Below are 27143 nucleotides of genomic sequence, written 5' to 3'. Positions count from 1 at the left end.
GCATTTCAGTGTTGTGTTTGCTTTTAACAGATGTGGGGTGGATTTAGGACCATACCAGATAACTCTTCCAAGACACACAAATGCACAGGGGAAGTATTAAGTGTTCCTCTGCTACATACACAGAGTATAAAAAAACATTAAGAACATCTGCTCTTTCAGTGACAGACTGACCAGCTGAATCCAGGTGAAAGCTTTGATACCTTATTGATGTCACCTGTTAAATCCACTTCAGTCAGTGTAGATGAAGGGGAGGAGACAGGTTAAAGATTGATTTTTAAGAGAGACAATTGAGATGGGTTGTGTATGGTCTACCACCCAAAGGACATCCAGCCAACTTGACACAACAGTGGAAAGCATCTGGGTCAACAAGGGCCAGCATCCCTGTGGAACGCTTTCGACCTTGTAGAGTCCATCCCAACGAATTGAGGCTGTTCTGAGGGCAAAGGGAGGCCCTCAGAACCTTTTATACAAAAGCCTTAGGACAGTAACTTTTGAACATTACATTTTGAAGAGAATTCTTTGGACAGTCACAATACCTTTTGGACAGTAACATGGTTTAAGCAGTAATAAAACACCATCAAACTTAATTGTGTTGTTGCTTTGATCTTCATGTTTAATTCATACAGTATATTCCTCACACACCAAATACAATATTTACAATTATACAAAGGTTACCTCAGTAAACAATTTAGACAACAATTTATACATTAATCATCCCAAAAATGTAGACAACCAAATGCCTTTCTGCAAAGCATACACCGTAACTACATTTAAAATAACATGAATTTCAGATTTTTTTTTTACTCCAAAAGTAAAGGTGCTATTACAGTGTTAATTTCCAGTATCCTCTCTGAGGAAATTCCAGTTCAATCTGAATGTATTGTTTATGTGTCCTCAGTAGTCTCAGGGTGTTCCCTGTGTCTTCAGATCAGCTAGTCTCTTCATCAGGGACAAAGACAAACTTCCTCTGTGGAACTTCCACCTGCAATTTAAAAAAAACAACACCGATTTCTGTTAAATAAAACAGGACTTTTCTTATGCTAGGTTCCTCGAAAACAAAAGATTCCATTTTGTGATTCTGCGATTGCCACATTGTTTGGAAAATCAACAATACCCTACATATTATGCAAGGGCTTGCAAATTTGATCAATCACCGCACTATTACCGCATATATCAGTCAAATCACCTAATATTACTGCATGAAACTGTCCGATCACCACACTACAAAAAAAGGTCTCACAAAAAATTCAACCAATCACCACACTTTTACAGCATAAAGTTAAGCCACATGTCAATTTATGTTTTCCCCGTCAGTGCATTTTCGTGATAAATTGGCCAAAACTCATCACAAAATGTCAGAAATGCAGCAGCAGTGTCGAACATTTTTGCCCACAAATATCACAAAAATGACTCTGCACTTTCCTTATTTACTCTTTGTTGTCAGAGTTCGTTCTGGCACGGTGAGGCCTCTCCCGTGTCCGTTATCGTAGCAGCCGCCCAACAGTCCTATTTATAACTCTAGTTAAGTGGCAGGCATCCACAGACTCTAGACCCTAGCCTTCTGAGGGCAACCAGGATTTGCCACAGTAACAACATAACAAGCAGCTACCACACATTAATGGGCCCACAGAAACATTAGAGACTAGACTACTCTCCCGCTCCTTTCTCCTTCTCTCTCTCTCTCTCTCTCTCTCTCTCTCTCTCTCTCTCTCTCTCTCTCTCTCTCTCTCTCTCTCTCTCTCTCTCTCTCTCTCTCTCTCTCTCTCTCAGGCTGTGTTAGGGACTTCAACCATGGCTTGTGTTGTGTTTGGCTTTGTTCAGACATAACACAGCGCTTGACGATGGAAAGGTGTCATATGATCAGCGTCCATCGTAAAATAACATGTCAACCACAGGAGATGACTCAGATAGCGATGTTCCTCTGTCACCTGTCTAAATCAGACTGACCTCGGCGGTATGTGTTCCCTTTGATGGTAAGAACCCACCCTGAGGTTCTCAAAGCACAACCTTATTTATCTTTGACTGTTTAGACCAGATTCTTTCTCTCAGCCATTTTATATGAGTTGTCTTTGACATTTTCCAAGATGACATAGTGTCTCAGTCTGCTGGCTATGTCACAGAAAGGAACACTTTTCCAGATGGATACATGTTAATTAGTTTCCAGGGCTATTAGGCTGGTGGTGAAGAATTGGAGCATACAGTTTCGGTCCAGGAATACCCAGCCCCGGATACAGCTGGAATAGACTCCACGTTGGTAAGGGCCAATTGTTCTCCCTGCTTCTACACCTGCATTGCTTGCTGTTTGGGGTTTTAGGCTGGGTTTCTGTACAGCACTTTGAGATATCAGCTGATGTACGAAGGGCTATATAAATACATTTGATTTGATTTGATTTGATTTTCCTAGCCATGTGACCTGACCAGAAAATAACTCTGGGCCCAATTGATGATGTATCAGACTATTAACACTCATAGGTGGTGTCTCACCAGCTGACCATCTTTAACCCTTAAACTCTTGTTAACTCTCATTGGCTGTGCATGTACATGCACGCACATGCACACACACACAATCTCACCTTTCTGAGGGAGCGGACACTAGCGTTGCGGATGGAGTCCATGAGCTGGTCGTGTGAGGAGCGCAGTGGAGTGGGTGGCCTGCTGTGCTCCTGGTCTCTGTTCTCTGCCACTGGCCGCAGAGCGTTCTTCAGCTCCTTCAAGATACTGTTGGTCTCTTTCAATCCTTTCTTCCCCTTCTTCCCCTTCCCTTTCCCTTGCTTCTTAACGACCTCCTCGTGGAGCCTGATCACCTCCGCTATCTTCCTAGTCGGCTTCTTCTTCTCTGCCGGGGGCTGGCAGGGCAGTGGGGGGGGTGGGGGAGGAGGTGGAGGAGGCGGCGGGGGAGCAGGAGGGGTCTGTTTCTTGGGGAGTTTGGGGGATTGCCAAGGAGACACCCGCGGGGAACCATAGGGCGAAGAACCCGGAGTGGCCTTCAAGAGAGCGGTCGTACGGGGGTTAACGGCCCCCTCTGGCCCCGCCTGCTGGTTCTGTCTCTGCTCCTGCAGGCGTTTCTGTCTCTGACGGTCCATGTTACGGGTCAGGATGCCTGTCATGCTCATCCGGGGGCCTGGCAGGTGGAACTGGTAACCCAGCTTGATCAGGGTGTGGTTCTCCCTCAGAACCTTCACCATCTCCATCTCCACCTGAGAGACAGAGAGAAAGAGAGGGGGGGGGGGGTTGGGATCGTGAGGTTGTGCTTTTACCATTGCCTGAAAATGTGTGTCGAGCAGCAGCATCAAGACTGAATACCAAGTCCAAACTGACTGACCTGTCCTCCACACATGTGTCTCTGGTTGTGGAAGCGTAGCTCAGTCAAGGTGCTATTGCTAGGCAGAGCCTGGACCATGGCCAGAACCCCTTTCCCTGTCACATAGTTGGACTCGATGTTCAGGCTGATGATGGAGGTGTTTTCGCACAGCGTCTTGGCAATGGCCAGCGCCACGGGGTCGTCGGCATGCGTGTTGGCCAGGCTAAAGACACGCACGTGTGTGTTAGAGCGCAGTGCCTCAGCGAACTGGATTAGAGTTTCCTGTGAGATGTCCTCAATGTTGTTGAGGTTGATCTCTTTGAGCTCAGGGTCGTTATTAAGGACTCTTTCCAGGGCCTCGTCGACAACTATTGGGTTACCGTCGGCGTTGGGGTCAAGTGGAGGTGGGGGCGGGGTTAGTCTCATAGGCTCCACCCTTGGGGGTCTCAGGAGGCTAGGGGAGGAGATGGCAACTGACAGCGGTGATGGAGGACCAGAATCCTTTGGGGTCGCTGCTTTAGGCCTCTTCTCTTCTGGCTCCTCTTCATCCTCCTCTTCATCCTCCTCATCCTCTGTTTCAGCTTCCTCTTCCTCACTCTCCTCCTCCTCCTCTTCTTCTTCCTCCTCTTCCTCTTCATAATCTTTATTTTCTTTCTTGTTCTCGTCATCCTTCTCCTCTGCTTCGCTGTTGGTTTCTGTCACGCATTCTTCCTCACTCTTTTCGGCATCATCATCGTCATCCTGTTTAGACATAAGGTGTAAATCTCTCATTAATCTGACTCCGACACCATGGCCATGTTCTCTTTTAACTGTATTATGTCTAAAGTTAGACCTAAACGGGATGTAAGATTTGTATTGTTTTTGTGTGAAGGTCCTAACTGGTTCTCCATTATACCAGAAAGTGATCATTATTGAATAATTAAGCTTATTAATTGGTCAAACGTAATTTAAGGTTATCCATAAAGATCTGAGAGTAGCAAGCTAGCTGAGTTCAGACTCTCTCCTGATCACTGACCTGTTTGGGGCTGCTGGCTTCCCCTCTCTCATCCTCCAGTATCCTCTTGGTCTCCTTCTCCCAGTACTTCAACAGAGAGTCTCTACTGAAGGTGCCAGTGGGGGTCTTCTCCGTCTGGTCTCTCTGTCTCAGGCCGATGGGCACGTTGGCATCAGGGTCTATGTCTGCCAGCTCCATCTCCAGCTCTGCTAGCTCCTCTGGGCTGAGAGAAGCCAGTAGTTCATCCTCATCCACATCCTCATACTTACTCAACTCCCGACGGTACCCAAAACTGTTCATTGCTGAAAATGTTGGCCTCTGGGCTGGGCTCCAGGTAGATGGGGCTATGCGTGCCGTACGAGTCCGATCAGGGTGGGATCTTTCTGGGATAGGTTTCCGGTCAGAATGGAGTCTTTCTGGAGGTGTGGGTCCTGTCAAGTTCAGTCTCGGCCTGATCTGTTTGTCCACTACTGCTTCAGTGAGAACAGTACCAGTGGTGTGTGCAAGGGGCCAAGCTGGGGTGTCTGTGTCGGTGGTGTGTGTGTTGAGTGTGTGTGTGAGTTTGTGTCCTGTTCTCCTCTCTTCTAATCTCTCCAGCTGCTGCAGAGGCCTTAAGAGGGGGATCAGTGGAGTGCAACAAAGCGTTGGACCATGATGCACAGTCCTTTTTTTGGGAGGCGCTGCTCAGAGAGATAGACTAGAGCCACAAAAAGCATGTGAGCTCAGAGAGCAGAGCGGCCCTGGTCAGGCCTGTCAGCGGATCCCAGCAGCGGCCACATTGTTCGTGGCCAAAAAAAAGCCCAACCGGACCCAAGAGAGACAGAGAGCGAGTCATAGAGGCACATAACAAGAAGCAGAAACACAGCGGCCAACATACAGAGACACATAGCAACATTAAACACGTATTTACACACAGAGGGACATCACATCACACACAGAGAAACCCACAGACATAGAAAGACATTCAGACTCAGAGACACACACCATGACATAATTGTTGTCTCAAATAGTACACTTTTCCCTAGGTGGCTCTGTTCAAATGTGGTGCACTGCATAAGGAATAGGGTGTCATTTCAGATATTCCTCTAGTAAGGACCAGAGTGGTTGTTTATCTGATAGGCGACAGCGTGAAGTAGGCCGTATTGAAATAGTCACTTTTCAAGTGTCTATCACCACTCAACATTGCTGTGTGACACCACTGGCCATCCCGTGGGATTAACTACTAAAGATAACATGGTTTCTATGGTAACGTGTTTCTATGGAGCAGACTAATATAGCAATAATGTGGAAGTAGAGCTGTATCTTTTAGTGGGCTTTCATTTAGTACAATGGTTCCTGAAATACTGGGAATAACAATAGACGATTGCGACCGTGGGCTTATTTAAAAGAGGGTTATGTTATCATTTTAGGCTTGTCAGGGTAGAGTGGAGGAGCTTTTCTGAGAGCTGGCAGACTAGGCAGTGGGGATGTTCTCTATCTCTCTCTGCTATACACTGCTGGCTTTGGGCTTTTAATCAGACCTCTTTATACATCACCACTCTGTCTGACTGAATGAAAATTTGTACTTAGTTGGGGAACAAAAACGGTCTGTTTATCTACGGAGCTTTATAGAAGCTCTTCCGTTCTGTCAGTCTAAATCTTCTAATGAGCCTGAGTGATAACAGTCTGGCTAACACCTAACTCTCAAAGTCCTCCTGACTTCAAAGTCAGGAATGGCTCTTTGAAGTTGTGGGCACAATGCGCCGATAATGAAGGGGGCTGTGCTTTTACTGGTTGGCTCATCTCAGTGTCATTCTCACTCAAACAACCATAGGCACAGCCACACACAGGCCCAGAGCGCCATCCCCCTCCCATTACAACGGTTGGGTTTTCCAATCCAAACAAAGAGGTCTCAATCACAGAGGAAAAAAACATCATTTGAGCGAACCAATCAAATCCCTCGCTCAATTTCTGAGCGAATACTGCATTGACAAACGGCCTCCTTTGCAGACTAGCGTGTCACAGCTCTCCCTGCTCTGGGTCACGTGGGTTGCGTCAGCCAGGCTAGGGTGATAACTCTCTTTGGGTAAAGGGCTTGTTGTTGTAGGTGGCTAATTCCAGATATCCAAAATGGGTTTGACGTGTGTAGATGCATGATGTGTGCATACTGTTTCAGGCAATGGGCAATTATGTGGAGCCTACAATACCTTTCTGTGGATCTATTTCTATGTACAGCAGAATTGTGTGGTCAATGCATTTTTCCCTCGGGATAATAAAGTGTATTGAATTGTGTAATGACACACAGAGAGGGGCTACTGTGAGTGAGGAGGATGGAGGATGGACTTTAGGTCAAAGTGGTGTCAGAGAAATTCATATTATTCTGTATGTAAATATGTGACACTCTGTTTAGTATGATGTGTTACGTAACATTAGGTTACAGACCATTATGAATGGAGTAGTGGTCGTACAAATCTTACAAATTAGAGGACGTTTAGTGTCATCCCACTGGGCACACAATGTCATTTCTGCGTGGACAATTGGGTAATATTTGATTGAGACGTTGATCAATGAGATTACAATTTATATTCACCCAATCAAAAAGACAGCCAATGTCTCCCGAGTGGTGCAGTGGTCTAAGGCAGTGCTAGCTGTGCCACTAGAGATCCTGGTTCGAGTCCAGGCTCTGTCGCAGCCGGCCGCGACCTGGAGACTCATTGGGCGATGCACAATTGACCCAGCATCGTCCGGGTTAGGGGAGGGTTTGGCAAGCAGGGATGTTCATGTCCCATTGCGCTCTAGCGACTCCTGTGGTCAGCCGGGTGCAATGCACGCTTACAAGGTCACCAGGTGTACGGTGTTTTCTACTGTTTCTTTTGGGTAAGCGGGCAATGTGTCAAGAAGCAGTTATAGCCCCAGACCCATTGATCGCTCTTTTTGGTACAGTTGACGGGAATAACCAGGAGGGGAAGGCTGCCTCTAGTTGTATTCTATTAGCCAAAAGGCTCATATTGCAATTTTGGAAATTGGAGACTGTACCTACCTTTGAAATGTGGTTACGGGATTTAGGGAATGTAATACATATGGAAAAGATTCAATACAATACCTCCAATAGAAGTCCAATGTTTTACAAAATATGGCAGCTGATACTGGATAAATGGTCTAGTCCCGCTTCATAACTGGTTGACGATCTGCTGCTACTCTGTGCTGTACTCCAATCAATATTTATTTTTGGCTTAACTACACTGCTTGTAATGACTATATGCTGTCTTCCTATACATGTACCACCTAATAGGATTTAGTTTTATTTTGTGTATGTGTGAGTTTTGTTTTGTCCTCTAAATTTTCCATCCCATTCAACAGTACAATGGATGTCAATGTTTGTATCGCTGTCTTTTTTTAAATTTATTTTTTATTGGAAAATAATAAACATATTATAAAATAAAAACATTTAAAAAAGAATCAGTGCGGATCGGCTGGGTTGTGTTTCGGAGGACGCGCGGCTCTCGACCTTAGCCTCTCCTGCGTCCGTACGGGAGTACAGCAGCAATGGGACAAGACTGTAACTACCAATTGGATACCACAAAATTGGAGAGACAAAAAAAAAAAAAGACAGCCAAAAGACAGTTTCCAATGTGTTACCACTACGCTCTCAACTGTATAAAAACACAACCAAATTCCAATGGAAAAACAATGATTGACTTTTGGTTTGGTTGTCACCCAAATGTCTATTGCTTTAAACTATTTATAAGAACAGCATAGCTCAAATGGGAATATAATGTCAGATATTTTGTTGAATTATACAACGTATTAATGTGTTATCACTGTACAACATCTAATAGCAGAACCAAATGACCTGGATTGCAGTTGAAATTACATTAAAAGTACATGGTGCAAGTAATAAATGCCGCTCGAGATTCTGCACCGATTATTACAGCAGTTTTGAAGATCTTCACAGTCCTGCGACAACCTATTCATGCTACTGTATCTTGAACATGCATGCTCTTTATGATTACATAAGTAGACATTTGTAGTAACAGTAACCTCAAAATGTGGCCATGGATGTGTTACTCATTTTAAGGTTGAATGTTAGATTAGTTTGTAAGATAGTCTTAACTTTGGCTATTTACTGTATTAAAAGTAATATTGAATTGTGTTTGGTTGGCAACGCAACCAAATATCAACATTTGAAAGAGATGTTTCTGCTTGGATAGTTCCATCTGTACAACTGAAACACTGTATCAATATGGCACCGGAGAAGAAGGCAGACGTTTTACGTGCCCCCAACCGATTGTGGTTTTTTTGTTTGTTTATTTGCATTGTTCGTAACTTTTTTTTAAAACTTAAAACTCATTTTGTTCATAATGTTGCCGCTACCATCTCATATGACCGAAAATAACTTCTGGACATCAGGACTGCGATTACTCACCACGGACTGGCAGAATCCTTTTTTTCCTTTAAGGAGTCTGATGAGCCCAATGTGAACGATATACTGCTTTCATGGGAACAGGCCCATATCCCCGTGATTTGCATGAAGAGGAAGCAGAGAAAAAGGTGACCGAGGGTGGGCTGCCTTCTGAGAATTCGTAGGCGATTCAATAAACCTCCACTTCCTTCCATTCTGCTAGCAAATGTGCTATCTTTGGACAATAAAATAGATGACCTACGTGGAAGATTAAACTTCAGATGAGACATTCAAAACTGTTATCTTGTGCTTCACGGAGTCGTGGCTGAACGACAACACTATCAACGTACAGCTGGCCGGTCATACACTGCACCGCAGGCTAGAACAGCAGCGTTTGGTAAGACAAAGGGCAGCGGACTATCTATTTTTATAAATAACAGCTGGTGCAAGACATTTAAGGACGTCTCAAGCTATTTCTCGCCTGAGGTAGAGTATCTCATGATAAACTGCAGACCACACTATCTACCTAGAGAGTTTTAATCTGTATTTTTCGTAGCTGTTCACATACCACCACAGTCAGAAGCTGGGACTAAGACAGCATTGAATGAGCTGTCATAAGCAATAAGCAAACAAGAAAACTCTCCCCCAGAGGTGACCTTTAAACAGGGCAAAATTCATAAGGCCTCAGTGCCAGACGGATTACCAGGACTTGCACTGTGAGCATGCGCTGACCAACTGGCAAGTGTCTTCACTGACATTTTCAACCTCTCCCTGTCCGAGTGTAATACCAACATGTTTTAAGCAGACCACCATAGTGCCTGTGCCCAAGAACACTAAGGTAACCTGCCTAAATGACTACCGAACCGTAGCACTCATGTCTGTAGCCATGAAGTGCTTTGAAAGGCTGGTCATGGCTCATATCAACACCATTATCCCAGACCCACTCCAATTTGCATACCGCCCCAACAGATCCACAGATGATGCGATCTCTATTGCACTATACACTGCCCTTTCCCACCTGGACAAAAGGAACACATATGTGAGAATGCTATTCATTGACTACAGCTCAGCTTTCAACACCATGATGCCCTCAAAGCTCATCAATAAGCTAAGGACCCTGGGACTAAACACCTCCCTCTGTAACTGGATCCTGGACTTCCTGACAGGCCGCCCCCAGGTGGTAAGGGTAGGTAACAACACATCTGCCATGCTGATCATCATACAGGGGCATTGCAGCTGTTGTATTCGGCGCATGTGACTAATAACACTTGATTTGACTCTGGCTTTAATTCCAGTTTGTCTACAAATTAATAAGATACATTTTGGATTCACGTCTCCACCTCAACCAAAAATCACATTTAAAGAATAGGACTAAATCAAATCATATCATGCTTTAAATGCACTTTAAATATGGATTTAGTGCTATTGTTTTAGACGTGAGTCCAACACATCAATTAGTCATTTGTAGACAAACTGGAATTAAAGCCTGACTAATTTAGTGGCACAGATGAAACTATCCAATCAAAAAATACATATCATTCGAATGTTGATATTTGGTTGCGTTGACAGCCAAACACAATTCAATATCACTACATTTCAAATCAACCAGAGTTTGAAATGCTAGGCCTATTGAATTGTCTATTTGTTGTTGAAGTCTGGGTTGAATTGAAACAATAGCTGTTGATGACTGCAAATGCTATATAGGCCTAAATAGCTACTAGCTACCGTTTTCTATTAGAATGTTATTTTTAAGTAACACTGCATAATCCATAACCCCTAGGAGACACTGACTGACATTGTGACAAAGCCTTTGAAAGAAAAGGAGGGGGAAAAAACAGAATGGACTGTCTAGTTATCCTACTGTTTTGACCGAACAAATGTCAATGAAAAGCATCACTAAGGATCTATGAGTGATAAAGTATGGTTACATTTCATTTGCTCTGTTAAACCTACCCTTTGGAATGACTTCGATAGCAGCAGTGAATCTACAGTATTTCCTTTTTAAGTAGAGCTCCTTCTACAATCATTCTCACGATAGCGCATTGGTAATAGTCAGTGACAAATAGCTAAGCAGGGATTGGCTTGGTTAAAACCCTGGATGGGAGACCAAAAAGTAGCTGTAGATAGATCAATTCTCCAGTAGGAGGTGCTACCCAGCTTGTTTTTTTCTTTCTGATAGTGGATATTACATTGAAGACCTGACGTTGTTATAAAGGTACATATCAAATTCAACATATTTTATAAAAGGCTGTGTTGAAATTTGGCTACCATGATGGCATAATCCTGTGGTTGAAATTTCAACCCTCAAAACAACAATTGACGTTGATTACTCTTTTCAAATCCAATGTATTGTCCACGACATTCCACGTCACAATACGTCTACTATTACATTGAAACAACATTGAGTAAACCAGTTTGGGAAGTGGGATATGTCTTACCCAGTCGTACAATAATATATGAATTGGATGATAATCATTAAAGTATTATACTTCTTTCTCTGAGACCAGGTTGCTTGTTGCATCTTGTCAAGAGGAGAATTATGGGGAGGATTTAAGTTGGTGGTTAAGTGAATTAATGACAAAGGTTAGGCAAATTTAAATAGAAGGTTAGGTGAATTGGGTTAAGTTTAGGATAAGGGTTTGGGGAATAATTAGCTAAAATCCTACAGTTGTCTCCCCATTAGCTCGAACACTCAACCTTTGGAATGCAAGATGGTTGCAGATTACTCTCACCTTGAACAAATTCCCTACTTTTGTTTCTGTCTCAAGTAACGAGACCATTAGTAAGTATCATACGTCTTGGAGGTGCTAAAAAATGTGTAAGTATGTTTCATATGGTTCTGAGGCCAGACTGTTTAGGTAGATGACCAAAGACTTGTAGTACTCATAGTACCCATAGTATTCTCTTTGGTGTGACCAGAGAAAATGTCTATGGCAGGGTTCTCCAACCCTGTTCCTGTTCACTTCAACCCTAATCTAGATGGCTTATTCATCACAAAACCATTTGATGTTGCCAATTATTTTAATGAGTACTTTATTGGCAAAGTGGGAAAACTTTGGCAGGAAATACCAACAACGAACAGTGAAACATCAAATTCATGCATCAAATAACAAAAGAAAATTGTAAATTAGAATTTTGTCAAGTCAGTGTGGGAGAGGTGGAAAATGTTATTTTAAAAAAAAATGACAAACCTCCTGGCATTGACAACATAGATGGAAAGCTCCTGAGGATGATAGCTGACTCTATCGCCACTCCTATCTGTCATATCTTTCATCTGAGTCTAGAGGAAGGTGTTTGTCCTCAGGACTGGAGGAAAGCCAAGTTCATTCTGCTACCCAAGAGTGGTAACGCAGCCTTTACTGGTTCTAACAGCAGACGTATCAGCTTGATGACAGCTCTTAGCAAACAGTGTGAAAAAATGGTGTTTGACCAAATACAAGGCTATTTCTTAGTAAACAAATTTGACAACAGACTTTCAGCATATAGAAAAGAGCACTCAACATGTACTGCACTGACACAAATGACTGATGAATGGTTGAAAGAAATTAAGAAGAAGATTGTGGGAGCTGTACTGTTAGATTTCAGTGCAGCCTTTGATATTATTGACCATGAACTGTTGTTGACAAAACTGATGTTGTATGGCTTTTCAACCCCTGACATATGTTTTATTCTGAGCTATCTATCGAATAGAACTCAGAAGGTTTTCTTTAATGGAAATCTCTCTAATGTCAAACATGTAGGGTGTGGTGTACCGCAGGGCAGCTCTTTAGGCCCTCTACTGTTTTCTATTTTTACCCATGGCCTGCCACTGACATTAAACAAAGCCTGTGTGTCCGTATATGCTGATGATTCAACCATATACGTGTCAGCAACCACAGCTAATAAAGTCACTTAAACCCTTAACAAGGAGTTGCAGTCAGTTTTGGAATGGGTGGCCAGTAATAAACTGGTCCTGAACATCTTTAAAACTAAGAGCATTGTATTTGGTACAAATCAATCCCTAAGTTCTAGACCTCAGCTGGATCTGGTAATGAATTGTGTGGCTGTTGAACAAGTTGAGGAGACTAAATTACTTGGTGTTACCTTAGATTGTAAACTGTCATGGTCAAAACATATAGATTCAATGGTTGTAAAGATGGGGAGAGGTCTGTCCATAATAAAGTGCTGCTCTGCTTTTTTGACACCACACTCCAAAAAGCAAGTCCTGCAGACTCTAGTTTTGTCTTATCTTGATTATTGTCCAGTCATGTGGTCAAATGCTGCAAAAGACCTAGTTAAGCTGTAGCTGGCCCAGAACAGAGTGGCACATCTTGCTCTTCATTGTAATCAGAGGGCTAATATAAATAGTATGTATGCCAGTCTCTCTTGGCTAAGAGATGAAGAGAGACTGACTGCATCACTTATTTTTATAAGAAACATTACAGTGTTGAAAATTCAAAATTGTTTGCGTAGTCAACTTACACACATGGGTCTTTTCACAGTCCCCAAATCCATAACAAATTCAAGAAAGCGTACAATATTATATAGAACCGTTATTGCACGGAACTCCTTTCTATCTCATATTGCTCAAATGAACAGCAAACTTAGTTTCAAAAAACAGATAAAGCAACACCTCTCCCTTATTTGACGTAGATATTTGTGTGTATGTTATGATATCTAGGCTTCAGTATGTGTGCCTTTTAATTTTTTTTTATGTAGTTCTGTCTTTGAGCTGTTTATTAATGTTCTGTATTATGTCAAGTTTTCATGTTTTGTGTGGACCCCAGGAGGAGTCGCTGCTAATGGAGATCCTAACAAAATACCAAATAACAAATCTAGCTCACATGATTCTAATAATTAGCTGGTTGATAAACTGAATCAGGTTAGATAAAACTGGGATTAGAGCAAAAGCCTACAAGAGGTCAGCTCTCCAGAAACAGGGTTGGAGATCCCTGGTGTATTGTATGACTAGTGGGTAGGAACACAGTTTCCACTCCATTGTGTCTCTGAGCGGCAGGCTGGTGTTGACAGGGCAGGAATGCTGCTGTTCAGATAACAACAATAGTCTGGCAACGCTAGAACTCTCTCAACGTAATTCTACATTGGACCATGCTACTCTTGTCTACCCTCCACTAGCTGTGCCTTCACAACAACAGAACCCACGTTTGGTTCAGTGAGTTACCTGGGGTGTTCTTCACTTGAAACATTTCACTGGGGTGGCAGATAGCCTAGTGGTTAGCGCGTTGGGCTAGTAACCGCAAGATCAAATCCCTGAGCTGACAAGGTGAAAAATGTCATTCTGCACCTGAACAAGGCAGTTTAACCCACTGTTCCTAGGCCATCATTGAAAATAAGAATTTTTTATTAACTGACTTGCCTAGTTAAATAAATAAACGCTATGATTTCTGAATACAGCAACTGTAAAGGCCTAAGGCTTGGTTGGAGTGGAGGATACCAGGCACTGCATAGGACTATAGTCATGTGTGTGGATGCTGATTGTAACATTACCACCAAATGGTATTTTAGGGTTACTCGACTTTGCTTTGGGAAAACGGCCAAAATCCTAACATGCATTTGGGGAATGTTACGAGATCTGGCTCATACACTCTCTGTGTGCCAGGGAGAGTTGAGCTGAGGGTTGCACTACACAGCAGGATCATTGAGTTAGCCAGCTAACTCCTAAATATTCTGAAATAACTTCTTATTTGTTTCAGAAAGATACGCTTGGAATGGTCTAATTGATTCAACTTCCTGAAACACATACAGTATCTAAGTTAAGCTTTCATAATAAACCCGAAAATGTATAGTTATTTCTGGTTGTTTATCAAAGTTAGCTGGCTAACTCATTGATTCTGCTTTGTAGTACACCCAACAGGCCTCCGTAGCCTTGTTTATACCTGGTGCAAACATGCATCCTGTCCTGATCTTGTCAATATTCAAATTTTCAGACATTCTTTCAAAAAAATATGTATGTACTTATTTTAAGACTCATATTGAGTCACTTGTCAAGGATTTTAGAGTGCTGGATAATGATGATTTAAATTGTTTCACTGTCCAGATCTGTCTACACTTGCACGCCTGACTACCTCCGGAGGTTGTCAGGGAAATCTGATCACAATCGGATCACAATGCATCTTTTAATCGTCTACACATGTCTACAAATGTGGGCACAATCAGAATGTGGACAAGATCAGGACAAAGACTCCATGTTAGCACCAGGTATAAACAGGGCTAGTGACAACACAGTCTCAGATCCAGAGCTCCTCAACTAACTCCCAGAACCTCAAGGGTATAATATGGATGTCTAGATCTCTCTAGATTTAAGCCCTGGTCTAATGAGTCAGGTAGGTGTCAGGGTCACTGTAAAAGTCAAGAGTCCATTGCAGCAGAGTCATTCAGACCAGTGTCCAGTGAGTGTTTAGCTCTATGTATAAACTGAATGAGCTCTGAGAGTTATTTTTAGTCCTGACCTGCTTTTCCCATGGGGAGATCTTGAGGAGTAGATCACACTACATGCACTGTACCATGATGCACAGCTGTGCTGTCTAATGTATGCAGTCTAGTAGAAGTAGATGTACTATGGTAAGGACTATTCAGAGAGCATATATCAGTGTGACAATAAATGTAGTTATTACAAACATTACACAACAAGTACACTTGCCATACTTCATATAAGCATAAGTATATGAGCTAAAGCATTATGTGATAGATCAGTTATGTACAGAACAAGATATTTTTTTCTTCTAAATATGTTTTCATTGATATAGTCCTCTTATGAGTGTGTGGCTGCCAACCCACCATACTCGTCGTTCTCCCTGTAGGTGAGGTAGTGTTTGAGTGACGGGGGGAACGGTACGGCAGCCATGACCTGAGGGTCATTCAGTCTTCTAGGGGTCATCTGTCTCCTAATGACCAAACGACACTGGTGCTGCAGGGACCGCGGGTTGTCTGGGGATACACACACATGGACGGGTACACACACACACACACACACACACACACACACACACACACACACACACACACACACACACACACACACACACACACACACACACACACACACACACACACACACACACACACACACACACACAAAAAGTATGTTTATTAAGTCTGTTAATTCTGTTCATGATGGCGAGTTGATCTGTAAGATATTTCAGTATTTGCATTCCCACAGTTTTCCCACAGTTTTTTGTCCACAATTATTGTATTTGTGATTAAAAGAGGACGTGGATTACGCTTATTAGCAATGATGCTGCCTTACCCAGAATGTCACAGATGTCTGGCCACTCTTTCTGTTTCTCCAGGACCCGTAGGAGGTTGGGGCAGATACGTGGGTGTCTGATGTAGTCCAGAAGCATCCGTACCACACTCCCCGCCAGGTTGACCACCGACGACAGGGAGATGATTTCACAGAACTGGAGCAGAGAGCGAACAGGACAGCGAGACTGACATTAGAGGGACAAACACTGGAACTGGACTTGCTGTTATGTTCTAAGTTAGACCAACACATTCTACATCAGTGTCGGCCAACCCTGGTCATAGAGGACCACATTGTGTGCAGGCTTTTGTTCCAGCCCAGAACAAAAATACAGAACCTGCCTCTCTCCAGAACCAGGACTTGTCTACTTCCTGTATTCTAAATCAAAGTTTGGGGGCCTACTCCTGTTGTACTGGAAGAGACCAGGAATAGGCCTACATGACATACCGGAGCTCTGCAGTCCTGGTTATAAAATAAAGTTCTTCTATGGTTATTTCGGTAGTCGACCCAGGAGTCGCAGTCCATATCCTGCCCGTTGCCATGGTTACACATGAAGCACTTGTCTACGTCGTAGCCGTTGTTGAGCAGCAGACGCAGAATCATGTGATCTCTGAGACAGTACTGCAACGCGGTGGGAAACAGTGTATCACTGATCATTCTGAAGTAGCAGTTGACCTCGGCACCCCTGGACAATAGCAGATGCACCAGCTCATACCTGGGGTCGGATGGGATAGGGTTAGAAAGGTGATGTCATAGAAGAGAGACCAGGAAGTAGGCAATACATGGGAGCTAGGTTGAAGATAAAAGGTTAAGACAACATCATAATTACAAGCGGAAGCAGATTTTTTTTTTCTCATGGGACCTAGCATGGGAGCCAACAAACTGTTCCAATAGATAGAAGTTGGTGACGTCACTCCTGTGTTCCATTCAGTTTCATTTAAACAGTGCATTCGGAAAGTATTCAGACTCCTTGACTTTTTCCACATTTTGTTATGGATTAAAATTGATTAAAAAAAAAAATCCACATCAATCTACATACAATATGTGGGGATGTTTTTCAGCGGCAGGGACTAGGAAACCGGTCAGGATCGAGGGAAAGATGAATGGAGCAAAGTACAGAGAGATTCTTGATGAAAACCTGCTCCAGAACGCTCAGGACCTCAGACTGGGGAGAAGGTTCGCCTTCCAACAGGACAATGGCCCTAAGCACACAGCCAAGACAACACAGAAGTGGCTTAAGGACAAGTCTCTGAATGTCCTTGAGTGGTCCAGCCAGAGCCCGGACTTGAACCCAATCTAACATCTCTGGAGAGACCTGAAAATAGTTGTGCAGCGACGCTCCCCATTCAACCTGACAAAGCTTGAGAGGATCTGCAGAGAAGAATGGGAGAAACTCCCCAAATACAGGTGTGCCAAGCTTGTAGCATCATACCCAAGAAGACCCGAGGCTGTAATTCGCTGCCAAAGGTGCTTCAACAAAGTACTGAGTAAAGGGTCTGAATATTTATGTCAATGTCATATTTCAGTTTTTTATTTTTAATACATTTCCAGAAAAAAATCTAAAAACAAGTTTTTGATTTGTCATTATCTGGTATAGTGTGTAGATGGAGGGGGGGGGGGGGGGGGGACAATTTAATCAATTTTAGAATAAGGTTGTAACATACAAAATGTGGAAAAAGTCAAGGTGTCTGAATACTTTCCAAATACACTGTAGCTACAATGCCTTGCAAAAGTATTCATCCCCCTTGGCGTTTTTCCTATTTTGATGCATTTCAGACTATAATTTAAATAGAAAGAGAGAGGCAGAGAGGGCATTAATGAGAGAGGCAACAAAGAGACCAAAGATAACCCTGAAGGAGTTGCGATGCGCCACAGTGGAGATTGGAGTGTCTGTCCTTAGGACCACTTTAAGCCGTACACTTCACAGAGCTGGGCTTTACAGTAGAGTGGCCAGAAAAAAAACATTGCGTAAAGAAAAAAATAAGCAAACACATTTGCTGTTCGCCAAAAGGCATGTGGGAGACTCCCCAAACATATGGAAGAAGGTACTCTGGACAGATTTCTTTTTTTGGGCCATCAAGGAAAATGCTCTTTCTGGTGAAAACCCAACACCTCTCATCACCCCGAGAATACCATCCACACAGTGAAGCATGGTGGTGGCAGCATCATGCTGTGGGAATGTTTTTCATTGTTCAGAAACTGGTCAGATTTGAAGGAATGATGGATGGCACTAAATACAGGGAAATTCTTGAGTCTTCCAGAGATTTGAGACTGGGACGGAGGTTCACCTTCCAACAGGACAATGTCCCTAAGCATACTGCTAAAGCAACACTTGAATGGTTTAATGGGAAAACATTTAAATGTATTGGAATTGCCCAGTCAAAGCCCAGGCCTCAATCCAATTGAGAATCTGTGGTATGACTTCAAGATTGCTGTTCACCCACAGAACTCATCCAACTCGAAGGAGCTGGAGCAGTTCTGCCTTGAAAAATGGGCAAAAATCCCAGTGGCTAGATGTGCCAAGCTTATAGAGACATACCCCAAGAGACTTGCAGCTGTAATTGCTGCAACAGGTACAAAGTATTGACTTTGGGGGGGTGAATAGTTATGCACTCTCAATATTTCATTTTTTTGTCTTATTTCTTGTTTGTTTAACAATAAAAAACATGTTGCATCTTCAAAGTGGTAGGCATGTTGTGTACATCAATTGATATGAACCCCCAAAAAAATCTATTTTCATTCCAGGTTGTAAGTCAACAAATAGGAAAAATGCCAAGGGGAGTGAATACTTCCGCAAGCCACTGTATTGCAGAGGTTGTTTGTGAAACATATTAAGTAAGGAATAACTCTCAAGCAAGGAATAACTTTTCCTAAGGGAGACATAAAGACTTGCGTTATCCCAAAGTTAACACCTGCTGTAGGCTTAGTTCTAACACAGTCTTGAGGTCTTAACACGGTCTTGAGTTACCCATACAGACACGGTCTCATACCTCCCAGCGCGTACAGCCACCAGGAAGCAGCGTAACGGGTCCAGGTCAGTTTTGGCGCCGGCAGCCAGCAGCATCTCTGTGCAGGTGAGATCACTGTTGGATACGGCGAAGTAGAGCGGACTCCGCCTCATGTCCCCGTAGTTCTCTGGTAACACAGTATTAACAACACGCTCAACTTATCCATTTCATTTCATTCTTATCCACAACATTTTACAGTTAAAACATGTATAATCAGAAGCCTGTATGCAGGTTTGGCCTCAGGCATAAGCGACATAAGCGGTTTCTTAGGGCCCCCTGCCACTAGGAACTCAGTCGGGGATAAGCATTAGAATGGTAGAATACACAATGTGCCATTTTGAAATGTGGTTGTGCATCGGCAGTTTTTCTCTTGTTATGTCAGTCACTGTCAGTCATTCAATTAGCCCATGTCAGCTAACATTTTTTAGATTGGTAAATTAGTCTAGACAGCATGAAGGGAACGTACCCAGGGGCCTTGACCTCCAGGGGGGCCCCCATTGGCCCACACAGGAATCAACCTCACAACTCTGGAGTTACAAGCACCTTCCTCTTGGACAGGTCTCCCTTATAAAAGAGATTGTGTGTCCATGTGTGTGCCCAATTGTACAACCTGGTTTGTGTGTGTCCATGGATTGTACCTGAGATGTGTGTGTCCAGCTGAGCGTTGACATCGAAGCCTTTCTCTATGAGCAGCTCCAGACAGTCAACATGGCCTCCATCTGCTGCCGAGTGGACTGGGCTCTGGCCAGACAGACGGATGGCTCTCTTAGTTGTGATGGGGATGAAGGTCCTCAGAGCACTGGGACAAACCAAAACATCATAGATCAGATTGTTGATTATACCAGCACTGTTGATTATGTTGTTGAAATAAGGTCTGGACTATGAACTGAACAACTGCTTCTAGACCCAGGGATGGATCATTCCTCAGGGACAATGCTTTCTAAGAACTGGATAATCAGATAACTCTCTAGCCAAATACATATCTTGATCAATTGATTTCCACAAAGACCGGCATGCTTTCCAGTAGTTGTTCTCGACATCCTTGTTCTAGACTGTTAGTAATATATGCCATTTAGCAGACACTTTCATACAAAGCAATTTACAGTCGTATGTGAATACATTTTTACATACGGGATAGTTTACATCCTGGGAATCGAAACCCACATGCTCTACCAGCTGAGCTACAGAGGACCGCGTAGTAAGAGTCGGCCACTCACAGGATGTGTCCCTCATAGGCAGCTCTGTGTATGGGCAGCTGGCAGGCCAGACTGGCTATGTTAGGGTTGGCTCCAGCTTGCAGGAGGAGGTATATGCAGTCCAGGTTCCCTGAGCCGGCTGCATCGTACAGAACACTGTCTCCGTTATACGCCTGGGCGTTCACGTCGCCACCTGGTGGGAAAGGAGGACGATTAACCCTACTCTAGTCCTGTGTAGACTTCTGTTCAAGCCAACCATTTTTGAATGGAACGGATATTTACATTCAACTATTTTTCAGTTCCTTGTAATTGTATTTTTGGTTATTCTTCGACAATGTTAATTTGCCTTTCGGTATGACAATGAATGTAAAATGTTGACATTATTCATCAAGGAAAATCTAAGGCCTCTGATTGGCTCGTACCGTTCTTTATGAGTATATCCAGGACCTCCACGTGGGCGTACTCTGCTGCGATGCCCAGCGGGGTGACATTGTGCCCATCTACAGCTGTCACCTTGGCCCCATGTCTCAGCAGAAGCACCAGGATGGCACTGCAGCCCACCTGGCAAGATAACCCACACTTTTTAAGGAGTATATAAAAAATATTGTTAATATTGTTTTTTTTAATGGCATTCCAGCACCTGGATGATAGGAGAGATGGCTGAAGAAGAAATATAAACAAGACTACAGGCGTAACTTGATCTCACCTTGGCTGCCTCGTGAATGGCCATCCACTTCTTCAGACACACCTGTTCCACGAAGGCCCCACAAATGATCAGAGTGGACACCATGTCATATGATCCCTGTCTCACCGCTAACACACATCAACACAGGACAACACATAACAAAACAGCACATGCATGCTTGATTGACAACACAGAACAGTGCTTGAATACAGTACTGTGTGTGTGTGTGTGTGTGTGTGTGTGTGTGTGTGTGTGTGTGTGTGTGTGTGTGTGTGTGTGTGTGTGTGTGTGTGTGTGTGTGTGTGTGTGTGTGTGTGTGTGTGTGTGTGTGTGTGTGTTACCGAGCAGCAGTGGGGACTCGTTCAGGCTGTTGGTTTTGTGTGGAGACGCTCCATGCTGCAGTAGAGTCCTGACGTTCTCCAGCAGACCCTCCTGAGCAGCCAGAATCAACGCTGTGTCACCGTCTGCAGTCACATCATCCACAGTCACATCACAGGAAGCTGCAGGGTCACACACACACAAAAGTAATGGGAATTAAACACATGTCTTAGGTGCTTCATTAGTATATCCCAGTAGCAGAGTGTTATAGAAGCAGTACTGTAAGTGGCTACTGATATTTAAGGTACTAGTTGTGAGGTACTGCTGGTGGTATGTGGTCCTCTCACCCAGCAGGACCTGATCCAAGACCTCTCCCTGGGACTGCACAGCGGCTCTGTGTAGGGGAAGCCACCCTCTGCTGTCCCTCTCTGTGAAAGCCTGCAACCCAGACAGCTCCTGCAGGGTACACACATCACCTAGGGAGAGACACCACACAGAACCCTACATTAGGGTTATGGCTAGCGTTATGGCTAGGGTTAGGTTTGAACCCTGATGTGGACATAAAGCTAGGGTTAGGGTTAACGGCTTAAGAGCAAGAGTTGGGCTAGGGCAGTTTGAAAGGCACGGTCGGTGAGGGGTAGTCCTACCTTGCTCGATGGCAGTCACTATCCTCAGATAGTCACCACTGACTGTTGGTATGCTGTTGAGATATGGGTAAACTAAGTCAGGGAGAGGTGACAACCTTTTTGCGGGATGTGCAAATAATACATTCATGTAAATCCTCTCCATTTTCTGAATACCTGTCTATTGATACGTCTCGAATACTCTCTCGAATGGCGTACTCAATAAGCTCCTCCTCACATCTATCGACGTCCTCCATTGCTACAGAGAAATAAAATAGAAACACCATGGACCTCAATACTCATGTCACTGCAGTCCGCATAGATCAACAGACACATTCCTAAACTATAGGCATACAGACAGGAATGACATTTCAATGACAAATTGAGAGGTTTTAAAGCACCTTCGTCACTATCAAATATCCCAATGAATGGGCAACTCCAGTCTTATCTGTAAAATCTTCAGTGAAAGTCCCAGTCTCCGGAGGTTTGTTGGCAGCCAACTAAATTTTACATTGGTGTTTGCAGGAGTAATGGGATATTTTTAGTCCTGCTTGTAATATCAGCCCCACACGCTCTGAGAATGCCTGTCACGCTGTCACATGCAGTGCTTCACTATCACACTAAACACAGTTTATCATAATATGATTGAATTTACTATAGGATCCATACAGTATAGACAGGCTGTCTGGCTTAATGCATTCTTTTTTTTGATATTGCTAGTATGTGTAGTGTACCCACTTCATTTGCAATACTTATTTTTCCAATCTAATCATTGAACTTGTATTGTAGGAGCCGTTAGTTAATAACATGCATTTAGGTTACTGAATAAGAGGACTCATGTCCACTTACTATCAAACATGTTGAGCTTTTATTTTGAAAAAACGAGGACTTGTTGACGTCATTTTTATTCGACAGAAGTGATCCAGAATCCATTGCGCCTAAAATCATGGCTGGTGTTCTGAAAAAGGTACGAGTGGAGGTCATGTTATGATTTTGTGAAAATGTAATGTGCTTTTGCTAATTCAGGTAGTGTCTTTTCATTTTACAATTGATATGAGCTTTGTCGCTTTCTATTGACAAGCAACTTACATGGCTGACACGATGCGATCTCAAAGCTACATGGCGTTGTATCCATACGTTCTGTAATGTTCCGCCTTCCTTCTGAATGCCGTATGACTATTTTACTCAGGAGGTTACTAGCTAACTTGCTAGCTCATTGTGTGTAATATTTCCCCCAGACCACAGGCTTGGTGGGACTGGCCGTGTCTCACAACCCTCATGAGGTGAGTCCCCAGTATTGACCATAATATACAGCTTTAGTAGTTGTGTAGCTGCTGTAATGACCATAAACGGCAGTACTTTTGTCTTTAAATGTAACGTTTGTTTGTGTGTGTGTGTGTGTGTGTGTGTGTGTGTGTGCGCGCCCTCAGCGCCTGAGGATCCTGTACAGTAAGATCCTGGCGTCTCTCCAGATCATCCCTCAGGACGCAGCCTACAGAAAGTACACAGAACAGCTTGTCAACGACCGCTTTGAACTTATCAAAGCTGTAAGTTACACTCCAACCATGGTCATGTTCACAGCTAGACCAGGGTCAGGTTAAGTTTAACACAGTAGAAAACCCTTCCTACCAGCCCTCATTGTGACTGATTTCATGTATTAGCTTAAACTTGTATGAACCTCTGTGAGGTTATCCCCTTGTTGACTTTTATATTTGATATCATGTTACGAGATATTGTTTGGGATGGCATCTGTGTGTTTAAATCCATATAGATCATTTTATTTTCTGTCTTCATTTCAATGGAAAGGAGCCTGATGTGGAGAAACTAGAGAAGAAAATCAACTGTGGTCAGATTGAGGAGGTCATTCACCAGGTACAGAGAGGAGCCTCACACTCTTTTTTTGTTGCTTTTTCTAGCCCTGTTTATACCTGGTTTCAACATGCATCCGTTGTCCTGATCGTGTCCAAATTCGGGTTGGGCCCACATTTGTTGACAGGTGTAGACAATCAAAAGACACATTGTGATCTGATTGTGATAATTTCTTACTGACCACCTCTGGAGGTAGGTATATCCTTGAAGTGGATACCTAAAAATGGTAATTAAAGATCGCATGGCACCTACTCGTAAGAGTAGGGCTGTTAACCCCCGGTGTCCTGGCTAAATTCCCAATCTGTCCCTCGGGTACCTAATCATCCCCAGTTTACAATTGTCACATTCATCCCTCCTCCTCTCCCCTGTAACTATTCCCCAGGTCGTTGCTGTAAATGAGAATATGTTCTCTGTCAACTTACCTGGTAAAATAAAATAAAAAGTGTAAACAAATCCGGACAACGAAAGCGTATAAATTTGGCTAACTAAGGTTGTCCCGGCCTCTCAAAAAAAAAAAAAGCAAACCGACGAGTTGAATTAAGATCATGGTCTTTAGAAACCAAGTGCCAACTGGCACTGTGCGTCCAGCGCTGATTAAAATTGGAATATAGAAAAATATGTTTGACATATTGTCCCGAATGAAAGAAGAAAGGGTTCTCCCGTTCTCACATCCAATGCCAGCGCAAAATCAGATGTTTGAAAACATCATAGGCTACAGAAAGGCCAAGGACTGTAATACCAAAATGTAAACGGAAGTAAAAATGTATCGGCAGGGTGGTGAATAGTCTTTCAGTTGCTATATCAGATATGAAAATAAGTCATATTATAATGCAATCCTTTTCCGATATCAATAAAGTGCAAATCAAATCAATGTTATTAGTCACATGGGCCGAATACAACAGGCATTCAACCTTACAGTGAAATGCTTACTTACAAGCCCCTAACCAACAATGCAGTTTAAAAAAAATATGGATAAGAAATAAAAGTGTAAGCCTCTTGGACCTAGACTTGGTGCTCTGGTACTGCTTGCTGTGCAGTAGCAGAGAGAACCGTCTATGACTAGGGTGGCTGGAGTCTTGGACAATTTTTAGGGCCTTCCTCTGACCCCGCCTGGTATAGAGGTCCTGGATGGCAGGGATCTTGGCCCCAGTGACGTAATGGGCCGTTCGCACTACCCTCTGTAGTCCCTTGCGGTCAGGATGCTCTCGATGGTGCAGCTGTAGAAACTTTTGAGGATCTGAGGACCCATACCAAATCTTTTCAGTCTCTGGAGGAGGAATAGGTTTTGTCGTGCCCTCTTCACGACTGTCTTGGTTTGCTTGCACCATGTTAGTTTGTTGGTGATGTGGACACCAAGGAACTTCAACCTGCTTCACTGTAGCCCCATCGATGAGAATGGGGGCTCGGTCCTCTTTTTCATGTAGTCCACAATCATCTCCTTTGTCTTGATCACATTGAGGGAGTGGTTGTTGTCCTGGCACCACACGGCCAGGTCTCTGACCACCTCCCTATAGGCTGTCTCGTCGTTGTTGGTGATCAGGCCTACCACTGTTGTGTCATCGGCAAACTTAATGATGGTGTTGGAGTCGCGCCTGGCCGTGCAGTCATGAGTGAACAGGGAGTACAGGAGGGGACTGAGCACACAACCCTGAGGGGCCCGTGTTGAGGATCAGCGTGACAGATGTATTGCTACCTACCCTTATCACCAGGGGGCGGCCCGTCAGGAAGTCCAGGATCCTGTTGCAGAGGGAGGTGTTTAGTCCCAGGGTCCTTAGCTGAGTTTTGAGGGCACTATGGTGTTGAACGCTGAGCTGTAGTCAATGAATAGCATTCTCAAATAGGTGTTGCTTTTGTCCAGGTGGGAAATGGCAGTGTGGAGTGCAATAGAGATTGCATCGTCTGTGGATTTGTTGTTACGGTATGCAAATTGGAGTGGGTCTAGGATTTCTGGGATAATGGAGTTGATGTGAGCCATGACTAGCCTTTCAAAGCACTTCATGGCTACAGACCTGAGTGCTACGGTTCGGTAGTCATTTAGGCAGGTTACCTTAGTGTTCTTGGGCACAGGCACTATGGTGGTCTGCTTAAAACAAACTCGGACAGGGAGGTTGAAAATGTCGGTGAAGACACTTGCCAGTTGGTCAGCGCATGCTCACAGTACACGTCCTGGTAATCTGTCTGACCCAGAGGCCTTGTGAATGTTGACCTGTTTAAAGGTCTTACTCACATCGGCTGCGGAGAGTGTGATCACACATTCTACCCGGAACATGTTGAGGTACCGTTAGTGAATTATCAAACTAAACCATGGTAATTCTCCCAGCATGTCACTTTTTTTGTATTCCTTTGGTACCGTTTAGGCCTATACTAAAGATAATGGATGTAAAAAGAACAAACCTATCCAGACCTGTTTGGATAATGCGTTGCGCCATTCAGAGATGGACTTTGTAGCCGACTCTACTTAACCTGTTTGTTTTTACTGTGTGCATTAGGGCTTAGTCATATTTGTATTCATACTGTGCAATAATTGTATTTTGTATACGCATCCAGATTGTTTGTGTGGTGACGTTTTTAGGGATGGGAGAGATTCTCTGAATATTTATTTGTATGGCTGCTGGACAAGTCGAGGTTATCGACACAGTAGCCCGTTACGCCCAGTCTTAAATCGTTGGATAACAAAAGTAGGCTCTAATGATGAGTTTAAAACTATTGATTATAAAAGCGTGCTTTTTTTTCAGCTTGTGTCATAACGGTAGGTCGGATTAATATGCATACAGGGAGGGACCAGGAATCTGGTCACAATAAGGACGAAGTGGGCAGATAAGAATCACATTTTATTACCGTGTGTAGACAGACGCATGTCGATCTGATCACGACAGCCATGTTAATGCAAGGTGTAACCACGGCTACTGAGACATTGTTTTGTTTCTTAAACTATTTTGAAGCATTCAAAAACCTCCCACATACTGTATCGCTCTTCCCCATTTATCCTACATCCCTTGCCTTATCTGACCCACTAGTTTCCTCTTCCCTCCAGGCGGAGTGTGAGTTGGCACTATCCAGGAAGATGGCGGAGTGGAAACCATGGGAACCACTGATTGAAGAGCCCCCTGTCAACCAATGGAAGTGGCCTGTTTAAAGACTACTTCCTGTATTTATCATATGTCTGTTTGTGTCAATGTGTAAGTTCTTCATGCTCCATTCACAATGAAGCATGTACAAATAAAGCAGTGGAAATATTTTCCCTATCCTTGTAAAACTAATCTTTGACATTTTGCCTTGTGGGTACTGGGTGATACATTTAAAAAATGAAAATTCAGACAGTTTACACAATTCAGCCAAACCAAGGAGAATGAATGGAAGTTAAAAAGTAAGATACTATTTATTGAAGAACATGCCAGTCCTGATCTTGTCCAAATTGTGATTGTGCTCATTTGTTGCAAAACGATTAGCTACCCGATAAAACCGCATTTAATATACCTCCTTTGAGAAAGGGTGTCGTTCTATCCTAATGTACCCCATATATTT

At 43.4% G+C, this 27143-nt stretch overlaps 3 protein-coding genes across 3 annotated transcripts; 1 reads left to right on the top strand and 2 right to left on the bottom strand.

The window, feature by feature from the left end:
• Positions 1-587: 587 nt before the first annotated feature.
• Positions 588-6732, bottom strand: LOC110500200 (leiomodin-2). Its single transcript, XM_021577409.3, has 4 exons — positions 4317-6732; positions 3323-4042; positions 2574-3197; positions 588-982 (listed from the first exon to the last, which is right to left on the bottom strand). The coding sequence occupies exons 1-4, from the start codon at positions 4593-4595 to the stop codon at positions 929-931; spliced, it is 1677 nt and encodes a 558-aa protein (XP_021433084.1). The 5' UTR covers positions 4596-6732; the 3' UTR covers positions 588-928.
• A 4963-nt stretch (positions 6733-11695) lies between these two features.
• Positions 11696-22375, bottom strand: LOC110500199 (ankyrin repeat and SOCS box protein 15). The gene is made up of 13 exons (XM_021577407.3): positions 22151-22375; positions 21927-22008; positions 21774-21826; positions 21474-21602; positions 21150-21308; positions 20830-20936; positions 20546-20684; positions 20145-20316; positions 19566-19726; positions 18910-19054; positions 16367-16634; positions 15923-16076; positions 11696-15603 (listed from the first exon to the last, which is right to left on the bottom strand). The coding sequence occupies exons 2-13, from the start codon at positions 22004-22006 to the stop codon at positions 15428-15430; spliced, it is 1743 nt and encodes a 580-aa protein (XP_021433082.1). The 5' UTR covers positions 22007-22008; positions 22151-22375; the 3' UTR covers positions 11696-15427.
• On the top strand, positions 22361-26878 carry LOC110500198 (NADH dehydrogenase [ubiquinone] 1 alpha subcomplex subunit 5). Its single transcript, XM_021577406.3, has 5 exons — positions 22361-22716; positions 22988-23032; positions 23180-23296; positions 23556-23621; positions 26653-26878. Exons 1-5 carry the CDS (start codon positions 22696-22698, stop codon positions 26752-26754), a joined length of 351 nt encoding a protein of 116 aa, XP_021433081.1. The 5' UTR covers positions 22361-22695; the 3' UTR covers positions 26755-26878.
• The last annotated feature ends 265 nt before the right edge of the window (positions 26879-27143 follow it).

This window comes from Oncorhynchus mykiss, chromosome 21, assembly GCF_057628025.1.
Source record: "Oncorhynchus mykiss isolate SJ-2025 chromosome 21, ASM5762802v1, whole genome shotgun sequence".
Taxonomy (NCBI): Eukaryota; Metazoa; Chordata; class Actinopteri; order Salmoniformes; family Salmonidae; genus Oncorhynchus; species Oncorhynchus mykiss.
The sequence above is the reverse complement of the archived record's forward strand: the minus strand, read 5'-3'. Positions and strand labels throughout refer to the sequence as shown.

Excerpts from the sequence above, each read along its gene's own strand:
- LOC110500200 (XM_021577409.3), bottom strand. The coding sequence starts at position 4,595 with ATGAACAGTTTTGGGTACCGTCGGGAGTTGAGTAAGTATGAGGATGTG. Across the intron at positions 4,043-4,316 it reads AAGCCAGCAGCCCCAAACAG|GATGACGATGATGATGCCGA; the intron begins GTCAGTGATCAG and ends ATGTCTAAACAG. Across the intron at positions 3,198-3,322 it reads GACACATGTGTGGAGGACAG|GTGGAGATGGAGATGGTGAA; the intron begins GTCAGTCAGTTT and ends TCTGTCTCTCAG.
- LOC110500198 (XM_021577406.3), top strand. The coding sequence starts at position 22,696 with ATGGCTGGTGTTCTGAAAAAG. Across the intron at positions 22,717-22,987 it reads TGGCTGGTGTTCTGAAAAAG|ACCACAGGCTTGGTGGGACT; the intron begins GTACGAGTGGAG and ends TATTTCCCCCAG. Across the intron at positions 23,622-26,652 it reads TTGAGGAGGTCATTCACCAG|GCGGAGTGTGAGTTGGCACT; the intron begins GTACAGAGAGGA and ends TCTTCCCTCCAG.
- LOC110500199 (XM_021577407.3), bottom strand. The coding sequence starts at position 22,006 with ATGGAGGACGTCGATAGATGTGAGGAGGAGCTTATTGAGTACGCCATT. Across the intron at positions 21,827-21,926 it reads CGAGACGTATCAATAGACAG|CATACCAACAGTCAGTGGTG; the intron begins GTATTCAGAAAA and ends ATATCTCAACAG. Across the intron at positions 19,727-20,144 it reads GCCTATGAGGGACACATCCT|TGCTCTGAGGACCTTCATCC; the intron begins GTGAGTGGCCGA and ends GGTTTGTCCCAG.